We start from the raw sequence: 17,453 nt of genomic DNA on the forward strand, positions 1-17,453 counted from the left end.
AATGGTCATCCTGCCAGGTGGCCCTTGCTGAGACTGGGTGGTGCCCGTGGGGAGAGCCCCTGGTCGGAGTGGGTGGTATCGGGGCGGACGTTTCGCAGATGAAACGTCAACATGTATCGGGTCGCTCTGCGGCCGAGTCTTTTAAAAAGAAAGATACTGTCTCTGGTTCTGGTTCTCCTGCCCTTTCCCCCTTGGCCACTCCCTGGGAGGAAGGACAGGCCCGCCGGCTTGGGGCGAAGTACTTCCCCCGCTATTTAGTCTGTTCTCGGACCGATGGGGGGACGTTCGCCACCTCCAAGCCCATGTTCTTTGTCCAGCACATCGAGGACATCTTCGGGGAAATCGAGGCTCTCAGTAAAATGCGTTCGGGGTCCGTTCTTATAAAGACCACCTCCGCCACTCAGTCGGCGGTGCTCCAGACGTGCGACCGACTAGGGGACATCCCAGTGTCCATTGTCCCGCATCTGGCACTGAATAGGACGCAGGGAGTTATTTTTCATCGGGACCTCCTGCTGCAATCTGATGAGGAGCTCAGGGCCAACCTGGAGCACCGAGGCATGCATTTCGTCAGAGTCCAGCGCGGCCCCAAAGACCGTCGCATCGACACCGGGGCCTTTATCCTCACCTTCGAGGGAGACGTTCTCCCGGAGAAGGTAAAGGTGATGTGCTACCGGTGCGACGTGCGACTTTACGTCCCGCCTCCTATGCTCTGCTTTCGGTGTTTGCGCTTTGGGCACATGTCGTCACGGTGTGAGGCTGAGCCCCTTTGTGGCGATTGTGGACGTCCTCTTCGTGAGGAACATACATGCGCCCCACCACCTCGGTGCGTCAATTGTCCTGGCATCCACTCGCCTAGATCTTTAGACTGTCCCGCGTATCAGATGGAGAAGAAGATTCAAGAATTAAAAACTTTGGATCGCCTCTCTTATTCTGAGGCCAGGAAGAAGTATGACCGCCTCCATCCCGTGACGTTGACAACTTCGTTTGCCTCAATCGTGTCCACTCCTTCCACAGTATCCTCACCCCTATCCTGTCCCCCCTCCACCTCCTCACCCCATCCGGGGTATATGCCTCCGCCTCCCAAATCCCTCCCTTCCAAATCCTCCTCCCTCGCGGCCCCTGCCCCTCTGTCCCAGGGGCCACCCTTCCTCCTCCTCCCCCTCCGCCGCCTGAGAAGCGATCCTCTTCTCAGGCGTCCATCGGGGAAACGTTCCGGACCCCGGCTTCCAAGGTCCCGGACCCCGCTCGTCAGGACCTTCTTCGGGTCCAGCCCACCATCCCCGTGCCTCATCAGACTTCCCAGAAGGCCTCCAAGAACAAGTCTTTATCCCCCTCTCCACCCCGGCGCATTTCGTCTGACGCTCCATCCGTGAGTCGCTGCTCCCGGCCGTCCTCAGTTTCGCCGGGACGCTCTGCTGCCAGGCGCTCAGCTGGCCTCTCGTCGGCGAATGATGCTGCCCCTCCTACGCAACCCGGGAAAGCGGCCGCAGCTGGCGACGACTCGATGGAACAGGATCCGCCTCCCGCCAGTTGTAGCGTTGTTCCCTCAAAACCTGGCCCTCCGCGGCTGTCGAGGTGACCAGCTCTTCACCCGTTTCGTTCCCCCTTTTTCTGACTAGCGATGGCTTTGTTACATTGGAACATAAGAGGTATTCGATCTAATCGGGAGAAATTACAATTACAACTGCTCCTGCGCCTGCACTGTCCGCTCGTCCTTAGTCTCCAGGAAACCAAGTTGTGCCCAACTGACCGTATTGCTTTTACCCACTATACCTCAGAGCGGTCTGACCTCACCCCTGTGGTCAGTATTCCAGCTCATGGTGGGGTCATGTTGCTCGTTCGGGACGATGTCTATTACCATCCCATCCCATTGACCACCCCACTCAAAGGAATAGCTGTCCGTATTACTCTTTCTGCCTTTACTTTTTCCGTTTGTACCGTCTACACACCATCGTCATCCGCAGTTAGTCGGGCTGACATGATGCACCTGATTGTTCAGCTTCCTCCGCCGTTTTTATCGTTTGGCGACTTCAATGCCCATCATCCCCTTTGGGGGTCTCCTGCATCCTGTCAGAGAGGCTCCCTCTTGGCGGATGTCTTCAACCATCTCAATCTTGTCTGCCTCAATACTGGCTTTCCACTCGGTCTCTACTCATACCTACTCCCACGTGGACCTCTCGATCTGTTCTACCACTCTTGCCCGTCGGTTCGAGTGGTATGTCCTTTCTGACACCTATTCGAGCGACCACTTCCCCTGTGTCGTTTGTCTCCTGCACCACACCCCATCCCCACGTCCTTCGAGCTGGAACATAATGAAAGCTGACTGGGGACTCTACTCCTCCCTGGCGACCTTTCCAGACCACGATTTTCTCAGTTGTGACAGTCAGGTCGAATACCTCACGGCTGTTATCATCAATGCTGCCGAACGTTCCATTCCTCGTACTACCTCTTCTTCACGTCGCGTTTCCTTCCCCTGGTGGAATGAGGCTTGTAGAGACGCTATCCGTGCTCGACGACGTGCTTTACGCACCTTTCGCCGCCATCCTACGTTGGCGAATTGTATTGGATACAAATGACTCCGAGCGCAATGCCGTAGAGTCATCAAAGACAGCAAAAAAGCTTGTTGGGCCTCTTTCACCAGCTCCTTTAACAGTTTTACTCCCTCTTCTGTCATCTGGGATGGCCTGCGCCGGCTGTCAGGCATTAAGGCCCACTCCTCGGTACCTGGCCTGACCTCAGGTAATGAGATCCTTGTTGATCTTGCGGCTGTCTCCAAGGCCTTCGGCCGCTTTTTCACGGAGGTTTCAAGCTCCGCCCATTACCACCCTGCCTTCCTTCCCAGGAAAGAGGCAGAAGAGGCTCGGCGACCTTCTTTCCACTCGCTGAATCTGGAAACTTATAATGCCCCCTTTACTATGCGGGAACTCGAACGTGCACTTGCACTGTCCCGGTCCTCTGCTCCGGGGCCTGATGCCAGTCATGTTCAGATGCTGGCCCACCTTTCTCCGCCAGGCAAAAGCTTCCTTCTTCATACCTACAATCGCGTCTGGAACGAAGGTCAAGTCCCCATGCGTTGGCGTGACGCCGTTGTTGTTCCTATACCCAAACCCGGGAAGGATAGACACCTTCCTTCTAGTTACTGCCCCATTTCTCTTACAAGCTGTGTCTGTAAGGTGATGGAGCGCATGGTTAACGCTCGGTTAATTTGGATTCTTGAATCTCGACGGCTACTTACCAATGTTCAATGCGGCTTTTGTCGCCGCTGCTCTGCTGTTGACCACCTTGTGACCTTGTCGACATTAATCATGATTAACTTTTTGCAAAAGCGCCAAACGGTAGCCGTGTTCTTCGATTTGGAGAAGGCTTACGATACCTGTTGGAGAGGAGGTATCCTCCGCACTATGCACAGGTGGGATCTACGCGGTCGCCTGCCCCTTTTTATTGATTCCTTTTTAACAGATCGACAGTTTAGGGTACGTGTGGGTTCTGTATTGTCAAACGTCTTCCTTCAGGAGAACGGAGTGCCTCAGGGCTCTGTCTTGAGCGTAGCCCTTTTTGCCAGAGCGATCAATCCAATTATGGATTGCATTCCACCTAATGTCTCAGGCTCTCTTTTTGTCGATGACTTCGCGATCTACTGCAGTGCCCAGAGAACATGCCTCCTGGAGTGCTGCTTTCAGCGTTGTCTAGACAGCCTATACTCATGGAGTGTGGCAAATGGCTTCCGGTTCTCTGCAGAGAAGACGGTTTGCATCAACTTTTGGCGATATAAAGCGTTCCTTCCGCCATCCTTACCTCTCAGTCCCGTTGTTTTCCCATTCGTGGAAACAACTAGGTTTCTAGGGCTCACACTGGACAGGAAACTTTGTTGGTCTCCGCATGTCTCTTATTTGGCTGCCCGTTGTACACATTCCCTTAATGTCCTCAGTTCTTCGTGGTTCATCTTGGGGAGCGGATCGCATTGTCCTGCTTCGCTTGTATCGGTCCATAGTCCGATCAAAGCTGGATTATGGGAGCCTCGTCTGCTTGTCCATCCCTCTTACGCCGTCTCAACTCCATCCACCATTGGGGGTTACGTCTTGCGACCGGAGCATTCTACACTAGTCCCGTCGAGAGTCTTTATGCTGAAGCTGCCGAATTACCATTGACCTACTGGCGCGACATACTGCTTTGTCGGTCTGCCTGCCGGCTGTTGTCAATGCCCGGCCACCCCTCTTATCAGTCCTTCTTCGCTGATTCTCTCGACCGTCAGTATGGGTTGTATGTGGCTGCCCTGCTGCCCCCTGGAGTCCGCTTTCGTCGCCTGCTTCGACAATTGAATTTTGCCCTCCCTACCACCTTCAGAGAGGGTGAGAGCCCGACACCACCGTGGCTCCAGGCTCCGTTTCATATTTATCTCGACCTCAGCTCGCTCCCGAAGGAGGGTACTCCGGCTGCAGTGTATTGCTCACGGTTTGTCGAACTTCGTGCGCGACTTGCCAGTCACACCTTTATTTACACTGATGGCTCCAAAACTGACGATGGTGTCGGCTGTGACACTGCCATTCATCGTATGTACTCTGCTCTGATTCACTCAGTGCTCTTCAGAGCCTTGGAGCTCCATATCCGGTCCATCCCTTGGTGCAACGGATCCAGCAGTCCCTCCATTCTTCTGCTGCTGATGGCTCTCCTGTCAGCTTTCTGTGGGTTCCCGGCCATGTAGGAGTGCCTGGGAATGAGGCTGCTGATGCTGCAGCCAAGGTTGCAGTCCTCCTGCCTCGGCCAGCCTCCCATTGTGTCCCGTCATCTGACATTAGTGGGGTTGTTTGTAAGAGGCTTGTGTCTTTGTGGTGGGATACTTGGTCGTCACTTCAAGGGAACAAGCTCCGGGCAGTAAAACCGTTCCCAACTGCTTGGACAACCTCCTCCCGACCATCTCGGCGAGAAGAGGTCCTTCTGACCAGGTTGCGAATTGGGCATTGCCAGTTTAGCCACCGCTACCTGCTCTCCGGTGACCCAGCCCCGCAGTGCCCTTGTGGTCATGCATTAACAGTGCCATGTTTTATTGTTGTGTCCCCGTTTTAGTCAATCTCGTGTTGTCCTGTCTCTGCCATCTACTTTACAGGATATTTTAGCTGATGACGCTCGAGCAGCTGCTCGTGTTCTTCGTTTCATTACTTTGACTGGCTTGTCCAAAGACATCTAACTCCTTCACTTATTTTATCTGCATCTTTGTAAGAACTTTCTGGTGTCCCCCCCCCCCCCCCCCCTTGAGTTTTACTAGATTCTATGTGCTCTAACAATTGTGACTGGGCGCTAATGACCTCAGTAGTTGAGCGCCCTTAACCCCCCCCCCCCCCCCCAAAAAAAAAAGAACATCACCCTTGTATAGACCCTCTATATACTCCTTCCACCTTTCTGCTTTACCTTCTTTGCTTAGAACTGGGTTTGCATCTGAGCTCTAGATATTCATACAAGTGGTTCTCTTTTCTCCAAAGGTCTCTTTAATTTTCCTGTAGGCAGTATCTATCTTACCCCTAGTGAGACAAGCCTCTACATCCTTACATTTGTCCTCTAGCCATTCCTGCTTAGCCATTTTGCACTTGCTGTTGATCTCATTTTTTGAGACGTTTGTATTCCCTTTTGCCTGCTTCACTTACTACATTTTTGTATTTCCTCCTTTCATCAATTAAATTCAGTATCTCTTCTGTTACCCAAGGATTTCTACTAGCCCTCGTCTTTTTACCTACTTGATCCTCTGCTACATTCACTGTTTCATCTCTCAAAGCTACCCATTTCTCTCCCCCATTCTTATCAATCGTTCCGTAATGCTCTCCCTGAAGCTCTCTACAACCTCTGGTTCTTTCAGTTTATCCAGGTCCCGTCTCCTTAAACTCCCACCTTTTTGCAGTTTCTTCAGTTTTAATCTACAGTTCATAACCAATAGATCGTGGTCAGAGTCCACATCTGCCCCTGGAAATGTCTTACAATTTAAAACCTGGTTCCTAAATCTCTGTCTTACCATTATACCTGATCTGATACCTTCTAGTATCTCCAGGCTTTTTCCATGTATACAACCTTCTTTTATGATTCTTGAACCAAGTGTTAGCTTTGATTAAGTTATGCTCTGTGCAGAATTCTACCAGGCAGCTTCCTCTTTCATTCCTTACTCCTATTCCATATTCACCTACTACGTTTCCTTCTCTTCCTTTTCCTTCAATAGAGTTCCAGTCACCCATGACTATTAAATTTTCGTCTCCCTTCACTGCCTAAATTTCTTTTATCTCATCGTACATTTCATCAATCTCTCCATCTGCGGAGCTAGTTCGTATATAAACTTTTACTACTGTGGTAGGCGTGGGCTTCGTATCTGTCTTGGCCACAATAATGCGTTCACTGTGAGGTTTGTAGTGGCTTAACCGCATTCCTATTCATTATTAAACCTAGTCCTGTATTACCCCTCTTTGATTTTGTATTTATAACTCTATATTTGCCCCCATGAACCATGGACCTTGCCGTTGGTGGGGAGACTTGCATGCTTCAACAATACAGATAGCCGTACTGTACGTGCAACCACAACGGAGGGGTATCTGTTGAGAGGCCAGACAAACGTGTGGTTCCTGAAGAGGGGCAGCAGCCTTTTCAGTAGTTGCAGGGGCAACAGTTCGGATGATTTACTGATCTAGCCTTGCAACACTAACCAAAATGGCCTTGCTGTTCTGGTACTGCGAACGGCTGAAAGCAAGGGGAAACTACAGCTGTAATTTTTCCCGAGGGCATGCAGCTTTACTGTATGATTAAATGATGATGGTGTCCTCTTGGGTAAAATATTCCAGAGGTAAAATAGTCCCCCCATTCGGATCTCCGGGCAGGGACTACTCAAGAGGACGTTGTTATTAGGAGAAAGAAAACTGGCGTTCTACGGATCGGAGCGTGGAATGTCAGATCCCTTAATGGGGCAGGTAGGTTAGAAAATTTAAAAAGGGAAATGGGTAGGTTAAAGTTAGATATAGTGGGAATTAGTGAAGTTTGGTGGCAGGAGGAACAAGACTTTTGGTCAGGCGAATACAGGGTTATAAATACAAAATCAAATAGGGGTAATGCAGGAGTAGGTTTAATAATGAATTAAAAAAAAATAGGTGTACGGGTAAGCTACTACAAACAGCATAGTGAACACATTATTGTGGCCAAGATAGACACGAAGCCCATGCCTACTACAGTAGTACAAGTTTAAATGCCAACTAGCTCTGCAGATGAAGAAATTGATGAAATGTATGATGAGATAAAAGAAATTATTCAGGTAGTGAAGGGAGATGAAAATTTAATAGTCATGGATGACTGGACTTCGACAGGAGGAAGAGGAGGAGAAAAACATAGTAGGTGAATATGGATTGGGGGTAAGAAATGAAAGAGGAAGCCGTCTGGTAGAATTTTGCACAGAGCATAACTTAATCATAGCTAATACTTGGTTTAAGAATCATGAAAGAAGGTTGTATACATGGGAGAACCCTGGAGATACTGGAAGGTGTCAGATTATATAATGGTCAGACAGAGATTCAGGAACAAAGTTTGAAGTTGTAAGACATTTCCAGGTTCAGATGTGGATGCTGACCACAATCTATTGGTTATGAACTTTAGATTAAAACTGAAGAAACTGCAAAAAGGTGGGAGTTTAAGGAGATGGGACCTGGATAAACTGAAAGAACCAGAGATTGTACAGAGTTTCACGGAGAGCATAAGGGAACATTTGACAGGAATGGGGGAAAGAAATACAGTAGAAGAAGAATGGTTAACTTTGAGGGATGAAATAGTGAAGGCAGCAGTGGATCAAATAGGTAAAAAGATGAAGGCTAGTAGAAACCCTTGGGTAACAGAAGAAATATTGAATTTAATTGATGAAAGGAGAAAATATAAAAATGCAGAAAGTGAAGCAGGCAAAAAGGAATACAAACGTCTCAAAAATGAGATCCACAGGAAGTGCAAAATGGCTAAGCAGGGATGGCTAGAGGACAAATGTAAGGATGTAGAGGCTTGTCTCACTAGGGGTAAGATAGATACTGCCTACAGGAAAATTAAAGAGACCTTTTGGAGAAAGGAGAACCACTTGCGTGAATATCTAGAGCTCAGATGGAAACCCAGTTCTAAGCAAAGAAGGGAAAGCAGGAAGGTGGAAGGAGTATATAGAGGGCCTATACAAGGGCGATGTACTTGAGGACAATATTATGGAAATGGAAGAGGATGTAGATGAAGATGAAATGGGAGATACAATACCGCATAAAGAGTTTGACAGAGCACTGAAAGACCTGAGTCGAAACAAGACCCCCGGAGTAGACAACATTCCATTAGAACTACTGACGGCCTTGGGAGAGCCAGTCCTGACAAAACTCTACCATCTGGTGACCAAAATGTATGAGACAGGCGAAATACCCTCAGACTTCAAGAAGAATATAATAATCCCAATCCCAAAGAAAGCAGGTGTTGGCAGATGTGAAAATTACCGAACTATGAGTTTAATAAGTCACAGCTGCATAATACTAACCCGAATTATTTACAGACGAATGGAAAAACTGGTAGAAGCCGACCTCGGGGAAGATCAGTTTGGATTCCGTAGAAATGTTGGAACATGTGAGGCAATACTGACCTTACGACTTATCTTAGAAGAAAGATTAAGGAAAGGCAAACCTACGTTTCTAGCATTTGTAGACTTAGAGAAAGCTTTTGACAATGTTGACTGGAATACTCTCTTTCAAATTCTAAAGGTGGCAGGGGTAAAATATAGGGAGTGAAAGGCTATTTACAATTTGTACAGAAACCAGATGGCAGCTATAAGAGTCGAGGGACATGAAAGGGAAGCAGTGGTTGGGAAGGGAGTGAGACAGGGTTGTAGCCTCTCCCCGATGTTATTCAATCTGTACATTGAGCAAGCAGTAAAGGAAACAAAAGAAAAATTTGGAGTAGGTATTAAAATCCAGGGAGAAGAAATAAAAAATTTGAGGTTTGCTGATGACATTGTAATTCTGTCAGAGACAGAAAACAACTTGGAAGAGCAGTTGAACGGAATGGACAGTGTCTTGAAAGGAGGATATAAGATGAACATCAACAAAAGCAAAACAAGGATAATGGAATGTAGTCAAATTAAATCGGGTGATGCTGAGGGAATTAGATTGGGAAATGAGACACTGAAAGTAGTGAAGTAGTTTTGCTATTTGGGGAGCAAAATAACTGATGATGGTCGAAGTAGAGAGGATATAAAATGTACACTGACAATGGCAAGGAAAGCGTTTCTGAAGAAGAGAAATTTGTAAACATCAAGTATAGATTTAAGTGTCAGGAAGTCGTTTCTGAAAGTATTTGTATGGAGTGTAACCAAGTATGGAAGTGAAACATGGACTGTAAATAGTTTAGACAAGAAGAGAATAGAAGCTTTTGAAATGAGGTGCTACAGAAAAATGCTGAAGATTAGATGGGTAGATCACATAACTAACGAGGAGGTGTTGAATAGGATTGGGGAGAGGAGAAGTTTGTGGCACAACTTGACTAGAAGAAGGGATCGGTTGGTAGGACATGTTCTGAGGCATCAAGGGATCACCAATTTAGTATTGGAGGGCAGTGTGGAGGGTAAAAATCGTAGAGGGAGACAAAGAGATGAATACACTAAGCAGATTCAGAAGGATGTAGGCTGCAGTAGGTACTGGGAGATGAAGCAGCTTGCACAGGATAGAGTAGCATGGAGAGCTGCATCAAACCAGTCTCAGGACTGAAGACAACAACAACAACAACTACTACTACTACTACTACTACTACTACTACTCTGTATTCAGCTGACCGGAAGTCTGGTTCCTCCTGCGACTGAACTTCACTAATTCCCACTATATCTAACTTTAACCTATCCATTTCCCTTTTTAAATTTTCTAACCTACCTGCCTGATTAAGGGATCTGATATTCCACACTCCGATCCATAGAATACCAGTTTTCTTTCTCCTAATAACAATCTCTTGACCATAGTAAACAGCAATTAACTCATCCCTTCCCCGAGAACATTATTACTGTTGGGACTGCATTGTAACTACTACAGTGCTTTCTTTCTTTCTTTCTTTCTTTTTTTTAAATAGTAAATAACTTTAAACTAAGATTACTGGTTATCTTTTAATTTCTGGATCCGTTATGTTAAGAGGAATAAAATTTCATTTTAAGAAGTGAAGCTTTACCACTCAGAGTAATTGTGTTACAAGAAAAATAGGAACTTTGGGTAACAAATTCAAAAGTAGCAGATCATTTTGACAAATGCAGAAAATATACACAGCTGCGGAATGCAGATGCTGATTGTAATGTAACGTGATGTGACAGCTATAATATTTACAGAATACAATATTATGCCACAGGAGTTGACTTAAGAGCTATATTTACATTGCAATCATGAACTTCTGTACATTTCCATAGAACAAACTGAACAAACAGTGGAAAATATATGGAAGTACTACATTGCAATTAATGGGGAACATTCTTACAGACCAGATATTACCGATACTGCAAAAATTTGGAGAGCGCACAGCTGTTACTCATAACCATCAATTTATGAGGAAACAGATTACATGCTCAAAAGTTTCTAAAAAGTCACAAAAAGGTGTAGTTAATCATGTACACATATACATTGAAAGTAGAGGGAACGATTGTCTGAATGAGGATACTACCTGCCAAAATTTTTGGCATGTGTAAATGTTTGTTGGAGCTGGTGTTTGGTAAAAATTAGGTTTTTTTGTTTTTTCCACTTGTTGACAGTAAAAAATACGCAGTGTATTGTGACACATCGAAAATTTTTGATATATTCAGTTTAAGATAATGGGGAAGCACACTTTGTTTGTTCATAAAATGTTAAAATTTAGAATTTCGAAGTGAATTTACCCGACATGCGGTCCCACTCTTAAATTAAGAATTAGCTTGCATACATGCACAGACGTACAAAATGCACATATTTAGCATTTATCTGATTTAGTGAAAGCCAATAGCATGGCAGAGATGAGCACTGTAGTGCCCGTTTATCCTATTAAAAACAGCGGACATAGTGGAGCACAACACAGAACCTCATCCACTTGAGGTGGTTAACAATCTGCCTTTTTTAAAATCGACAGGTGAAGTCCTATGCAGTAAAATTTATCTTTCTTTCAATTTTTTTATTGGATTGAAGATCTGTTCTTTCTGAAACAAATGTAAAATAAGTCTACAAATAACATGACTGCTCTACATCAAGAATTGGAAGCCTTTCCTTATTTTTATTTGTCAGACAAACCCACGCAAACTGTGACAGCCATGTAGTTAATTTTTCATTCCTGATTTTAAAAAAGTTCCTATAATAAATATTATTTTTGTTTTAGGTGAGCACTGCTTCTGATGAAGAAACTGATCTGTTAAATCCAACTGACTTTCCTGTTACATATCTTGATGACAGCAACACTGAAGATGTGGAATTTCTCAGACAGCTTCATCTGCTGAATAATTTGGGTGAAAAGGTGAGAAACATTAACGTAACTGGTAACTGTAAATCATTTAAGAAAGATGGTAGTGTTTTACAAGAATATTGAATTTTCTAAAGAAAGCAACTATATACTTATATAATGTTGGAAAGATGTTCTTAAACAATGGCTGGGAAAGAACATGTGTAGGTATCTCAGAAATTGTGTGTAAAAGAGTGTTTGTTCCATCTGTAGTGCATACATGAATTGACTAGGTGGCCAGATATTACTGAAAGAATTTAGACTGTAGAAAGGTATTGCACTTTGATCTATTTAGTCAGTAATGAATACTGGATATGAGGGGCAAAGGACCTGTAACCTGACATACAGCCACTTAGTTTGAAAATGAGTCTTTGTAGACGGAAAGAAAGTAATCTTGTATATAATTAATTGAATCATTTCTATTAATTAGCTAGAGAATTATCAAATAAATAAAAATCTAATGAATTCAAAACTTACAATAGTAATAAGAACCTATCAGAAATCTGTACTAAATACTTGTTTCATAATATGCAGGAATACGTAGAAAATGAAGATCTGAGAGATGGGTTGCCAGACCTGTATTGGATTGTGTTCTCCGGACTTCATCCTGTCATTGATTTGCATGGAGAGGACTCTCCTGCAGCTGACGAGTCAAAGCAGCTACTTAGAGATGCAATAATTCATTTGAAAAAAGGATTTATTAACTCGTATGATGGTCAGGTAAGGCTGAAACTAAAAGGTTTGACATGTTTCTTCTCACGTAGTAATCTATCCAGATGATTAAAATTTTGAGCAGTTAGTATCTAATTGTATCCTCAGAATTTTGAGCAGAAACATTCATGGTATACAACCTCCATAACTCCTAACTTCCTGTCACATATTTAACAGATCCTTCCCTTTTCTACGCAGCATTTGAAGTCTGTTATTTATCATGAAGGGGGTAGAACAGCATAAGAAAAACAAACTATGAAATGACGCTAAGTTAAAATTGAAAATTGAAAATGAAAAAAAATTGAATTTATGAAAAAATTAAATTTATGAGCATGGATAAGTATCGCACATGAGAGTACTGAAGTCGGTATTATATGCTCTGCAGTGAGCATTTTGTCAGATGAAGGAAAAGTTTTGGATACAAGAAGTGTAGACCTTGAAAGAAATTTTCCAGTCCCCAAGTTTTGTGGCATCAGTAGTTTTATAAATAGTTTAAAAGCCAAAATAATTGGTGCAAAAAGAAAATATTCAACCAGTGTGAACTGTTAGCAGTGTGGCCTGCAAGTGGCTTATAACTGGTATGTTGTGAAATGCGTTTTCCGATAGGGCTTTCATCACTGCCTAAATAAAAACTGCTAAAGACTGGTTAAATCTCTTATTTACCACAACAGTCAAGTTCGTTCAGTTTGATAATAGGATTTGGCTGAGACGAACAGCGTTTTTGCAAAAAATTTAATTTTAAAAAATATGAGCTTTTAAGGAAAACCTAATTGTATTTTATTATGGTTAACAAGAATCAGATAGTCTGGATAACTATACCTTCTGCGTGTTCATATTTATTCTCCCTTTCTCATTTATTTCCTTTCTTTTTTAATATCATTGATATGGATGATGCTTATATACATTTTCTCTGAAAAATACTGTAGTGTGAACAATCTACATAAATGATTAATAAAGTCAGGCTCCTTTATAAAAACAGAAATGTACAAGCTGCATATGTGTATAGTTTTTGATAGTTTGCAACCTACTTGGATGACATGATTTAAGTATTCTCTATGGTTCTGTTCACTCGTGATGTCATCAGTGATAACACTCGCCTGCTGACGTCTGTGGGATTTCCCTCTGCTGCTAAACATGGTAACAAATGTCAACACAAGCTCTCCATATGAGAACTAGATCCTTCTAGTGTCACACTGGACACTACTAACATTTAGCATTGAAAGCAGTCCCACCATCAAATTAACCTGTGACTACAGCAATGACTTTGGCTTTGGTGATCATCCAGCTTGATGCACCATCCGTCTGCATAGATATAACAATGTGAGCTTGGTACCTATTTTACTACTGGCAATTTAGAAAATTTCTCTATCCTATAGCCAATCAGAAGTTTGACATGTCAAATTTGAAACCTCAACCCCCTTTTCCAAGTGACATTACCACTATTTCTCAATTGAATGTGCCAAAATCCCTAAACTAATAAAGTACAAAGTGATAGGTATTTAATGACATCTCAAATATTATGCTCTTGTTTATTACAACAGTTTGTTACAAAGTTGTTAAATTATTTGGAACATCACAAAAAGATTGATAAGGGTGAAGTCGAACCAATTGAGAATATCCATATAATTATTTTTCTGTTGTTCCTGTGACATCATAGACAATGCCCCAGCAAGTCTTCCTCTGTGGCACACACCATATTTCCAAGCCAGGAACCGATGACATGGAATAAATTCTCAAGCATCAGGTGTTGACATGGTGTTTATTGTCATCGTGGCTTGCAGATACACTGCGTCCATCCGTCTTGTGATACAATATTATGAAAAGGGAAGTTGTTACTTACCATATAGCAGAGATGCTGAGTCACAGATAGGCACCACAAAAAGTGTGTCACAAAGTTTTCAGCTAGTAAGGCTTTCATCAAAAATAGATCACACTTCCATGCACAAACAAAACTCGACATACAAGTGCAGTCTCAGGCAACTATAGCCACAGTGGTGGCTACAGATGCCTGAGATGGCAGTCGTGTGTGAGCTGCGTGTGTGGTAATTCGGAAGACCTTTTGGCCAAAAGCTTACTCATTTAACAGTCTTTTTGTTGTGCCTATGTGTGACTCAGCATCTCTGCTGTGTGGTGGGTAACAATCTATCCTTTCTATAATATTGAAATAAGATACCTTAATTCTACCATAGTATGTGATCACGTTAGTAACTCTACTTGTTCCCTCAGCAGATGGGAATATTCATATGTACACAGATTAAAATTACAGGTTTATCAAATAATTATGTAATAAAAATTCTAAGTATTATGGAATGTTCCAGTGTATCTACACATTAGCAGTTTGTGTCGCAAGCCGTATGATCTAGCCAAGTCTTTGGCCTGAACACAAGCTGTAAACAAATTTCTAGTGGTGACCATTTTCGCAACAGCTGTATATGAAGTGCTGCAGTTTAAAAGAAAAATGCTCTTCGCATTGCACATTAATATTTTTATTTATTTGTGCACCCAAGTAAGATAAAACAAAGAGAACTAACATGTAGCATGCAGAAGGCAGTTTTCTTTTAAACTGCTGCAGTTTGCAAGGTGTAAACTTCACAGTGGTACCACACATAGGACCCAGGATTAGAAACTTTTCTAATTTTGAATGATCCAACTTAATAGAATGAGTTGAAGACATGTGCCGATTTTAAATTTGCACAGTCATGCTATCTTACAAGACTAAATCTGTCAAATCTTTATCTGATCTGCTGTATTGAATCCTAGTAGTTCTGATATTTTCTTTTCTCATAACATTTGTTATTTCCAGAGTTGACGAGAAACACATTTCACTCACTGGTGACACACTGTCTAAAAGATGAACTTTTAGCAGCATAAAGAAACGCATTATATTTTCTAGATTCTGTAGCTAATGGAATGTGCCAATAGAATGTAGTCATGTATGTTTAGAGTTGACAGCGTCCTACATACAAAATTTTTGTATTTTAAGGTCTTGATTGCTGTGCAGTGAATGAGCTTTTCAAACTGCAGCTCCTCTTCTGTCATTGTCATTTACCTTTCCCTATGTCCCACTTTCTTTTTCATCCCATAGTGTCCCTAATTGAAATAATAACCCCCTATTCAGTGATTTTCAGTTCCAAGATAAATAGGGCACATCAGAAAGACTGAATGTTCAACAACAAAACATCAAATAGTAGCAGTCATATTTGTGATTTTTCTTTTTATGTCTCTTGTTAATTTTGCATTACAAGACATTACAACTGTATTTAATCTGGAGTACCACTTTTAACTGCCACTTTCTGAATTCAACTTTCATTGTAAAATACATTCTTAATTGATATTGAATTGCTGATCAGACCTACAAGACAATTCTATGTCTTGATACATACCAGCCATTAAATGAAAATGTGTGTGTTATGTTCCAGGTTATAGTGGCAGCATTAACAAGTGATGTTAGCCACACTAGGAGAGCCCGCCAGATAACGGAACCAGCAGTAAGTCTATTGTAACCTCTCGCTCTCGCTCTCGCTCTCTCTCGCTCGCTCGCTCGGAGATGGATGGTTCCACGACATACATTTGTGGTCATTTTGGTTTTTCACTTATTCTGGTTTCTTCCTTCCTTTGTTTCCTTTCTTTGTCATTCTCCCTCTCTCACTGTCTTCCTTACTTTTTACCTTGTCTTCTTCTCCTTGCCTCCTTGTCCACCCTACGGTCTCCGCCTCGGCGTTTGAGACAGTCTGTCCTTTCTCTCCCCCTCTCCCTTTTTTTTTTTTTTTTTTTTTTTCCCTCTTCTTCTTTCCTCCCTGTGCGTGCCTGAAGGCCGACCCACGCATTCGCACGTGTAGCCAGTGACGGGGTAACCTGTAATTCCCCACCCTGGGTAGACAAGTAAGGCACGCACGTACCCCCTGGTATAGGCCAGGCCCAGGGAGGGGTGATTGCCTGAGCTGACACCTTCCAACCATGCTGATTGGTCCCTCCGTCCGTTTCTCGGGAGGTGTGACCTGAGGTGTAAACATTCACTTAAGGCGGGAGCGTCCTCTGAGAGGGTCCCCACAAGGAAGGAGTACGCCATAGGAGACACTGGCAATCATGGGGGATTCCTCCACAATGGATTTCTCTTCTTCTCTCTAGACTTCCGCCCAAAAACGGAAACTTGACCAGCCACCAGTGACAAAAGTACTACCGCCTGCCCCAAAGTTCCTCGTAGTTTCTAGATCTGAGGACAGAAAGGATGTTTCATCTGTCAACCCTTTCATTATTCAGAAGGGCGTAGATGCCATAGCCGGACCTGTCAAGTCTTGTACCAGGATGCGTAATGGTACCTTGTTGTTAGAAACTGAGTGCCTTTCAAGCACAAAAACTCCTTCGGGCCACACTCCTGTACACGTTCCCTGTCCAGGTGGAGGCTCACCGCACTTTGAATTTGTTGCGTAGTGTGGTATATACTAGATCACTCGACGGATTGACTGACGAGGAGATTCAGTCTTTCCTCGCTGAGCAGGGCGTGACGGCTGTCCATAGGGTCATGAAAAAGGTCAACAATGACCTTGTACCGACCCGGACACTTTTCTTGACCTTTGATGGTGTTCAGCTGTCGTCGCGCATCAAAGCGGGCTCTGAGGTTATTTCTGTTCGCCCCTATGTCCCGACACCTACGCGCTGCTACCAGTGTCAGCATTTTAATCACACCCACCAGTCTTGTTCTAATGCGGCTAAATGAGTCACTTGTGGCAGGGACGCCTATGAGGGTGACTGTCCACCTCCGTCTCGTCGTTGTGTGAACTGTCAGGGTGACCATGCAGCGTCCTCCCGTGACTATCCCATCTACTAGGATGAACGCTGTATACAGGAAACTCTGGTCAAAGAGAAAGTGTCCACCTCGGCTGCTCGCAAGCTATTTGCTAGTAGGAAGCCCACACTGCTCCCAGTGGGAAAATACAGTACTGTCCTCGCCTCTCCTCGGCCTACCAGGGAGGTGTCGACACAGACATGCGATCTGACCTTTAGCGCTACAGTCGTCCGTTCGGCCAGTGCTAAGATCGCCTGGTCAACGTCTCCTCTTCCTCGCATCACCCCTAAGACACAAGCCCCTTCATCAGATTCTGCCAAGACTAAGACCCAGAAGTCAGATGCATGGGCCTTCAAGAAGGAACCGCCCCGTGAAGACTTCCTACGTACCCCGAACTCCCAGCTATCGACCAGCACTCCGACTAAACGACCTTCCAAGAAGGCTCATAGGAAGCAAAGTTCTCCTTCTCTGCCTCTGTGCGTTT

At 44.0% G+C, this 17,453-nt stretch overlaps 1 protein-coding gene across 1 annotated transcript in view; it reads left to right on the forward strand.

Moving 5' to 3' along the window:
* The window catches only part of LOC126237151 (ATPase H(+)-transporting accessory protein 2), a 77,943-nt gene that overhangs the window by 49,144 nt on the left and 11,346 nt on the right, over positions 1-17,453 (forward strand). Inside the window, exons 4-6 of the mRNA XM_049946996.1 lie at positions 11,353-11,487; positions 12,007-12,192; positions 15,603-15,671. Coding sequence (XP_049802953.1) covers positions 11,353-11,487; positions 12,007-12,192; positions 15,603-15,671 — 390 coding nt within the window. The remainder of the gene's footprint in view (positions 1-11,352; positions 11,488-12,006; positions 12,193-15,602; positions 15,672-17,453) is intronic.

Source organism: Schistocerca nitens, chromosome 2, assembly GCF_023898315.1.
Source record: "Schistocerca nitens isolate TAMUIC-IGC-003100 chromosome 2, iqSchNite1.1, whole genome shotgun sequence".
NCBI classification, from domain to species: domain Eukaryota; kingdom Metazoa; phylum Arthropoda; class Insecta; order Orthoptera; family Acrididae; genus Schistocerca; species Schistocerca nitens.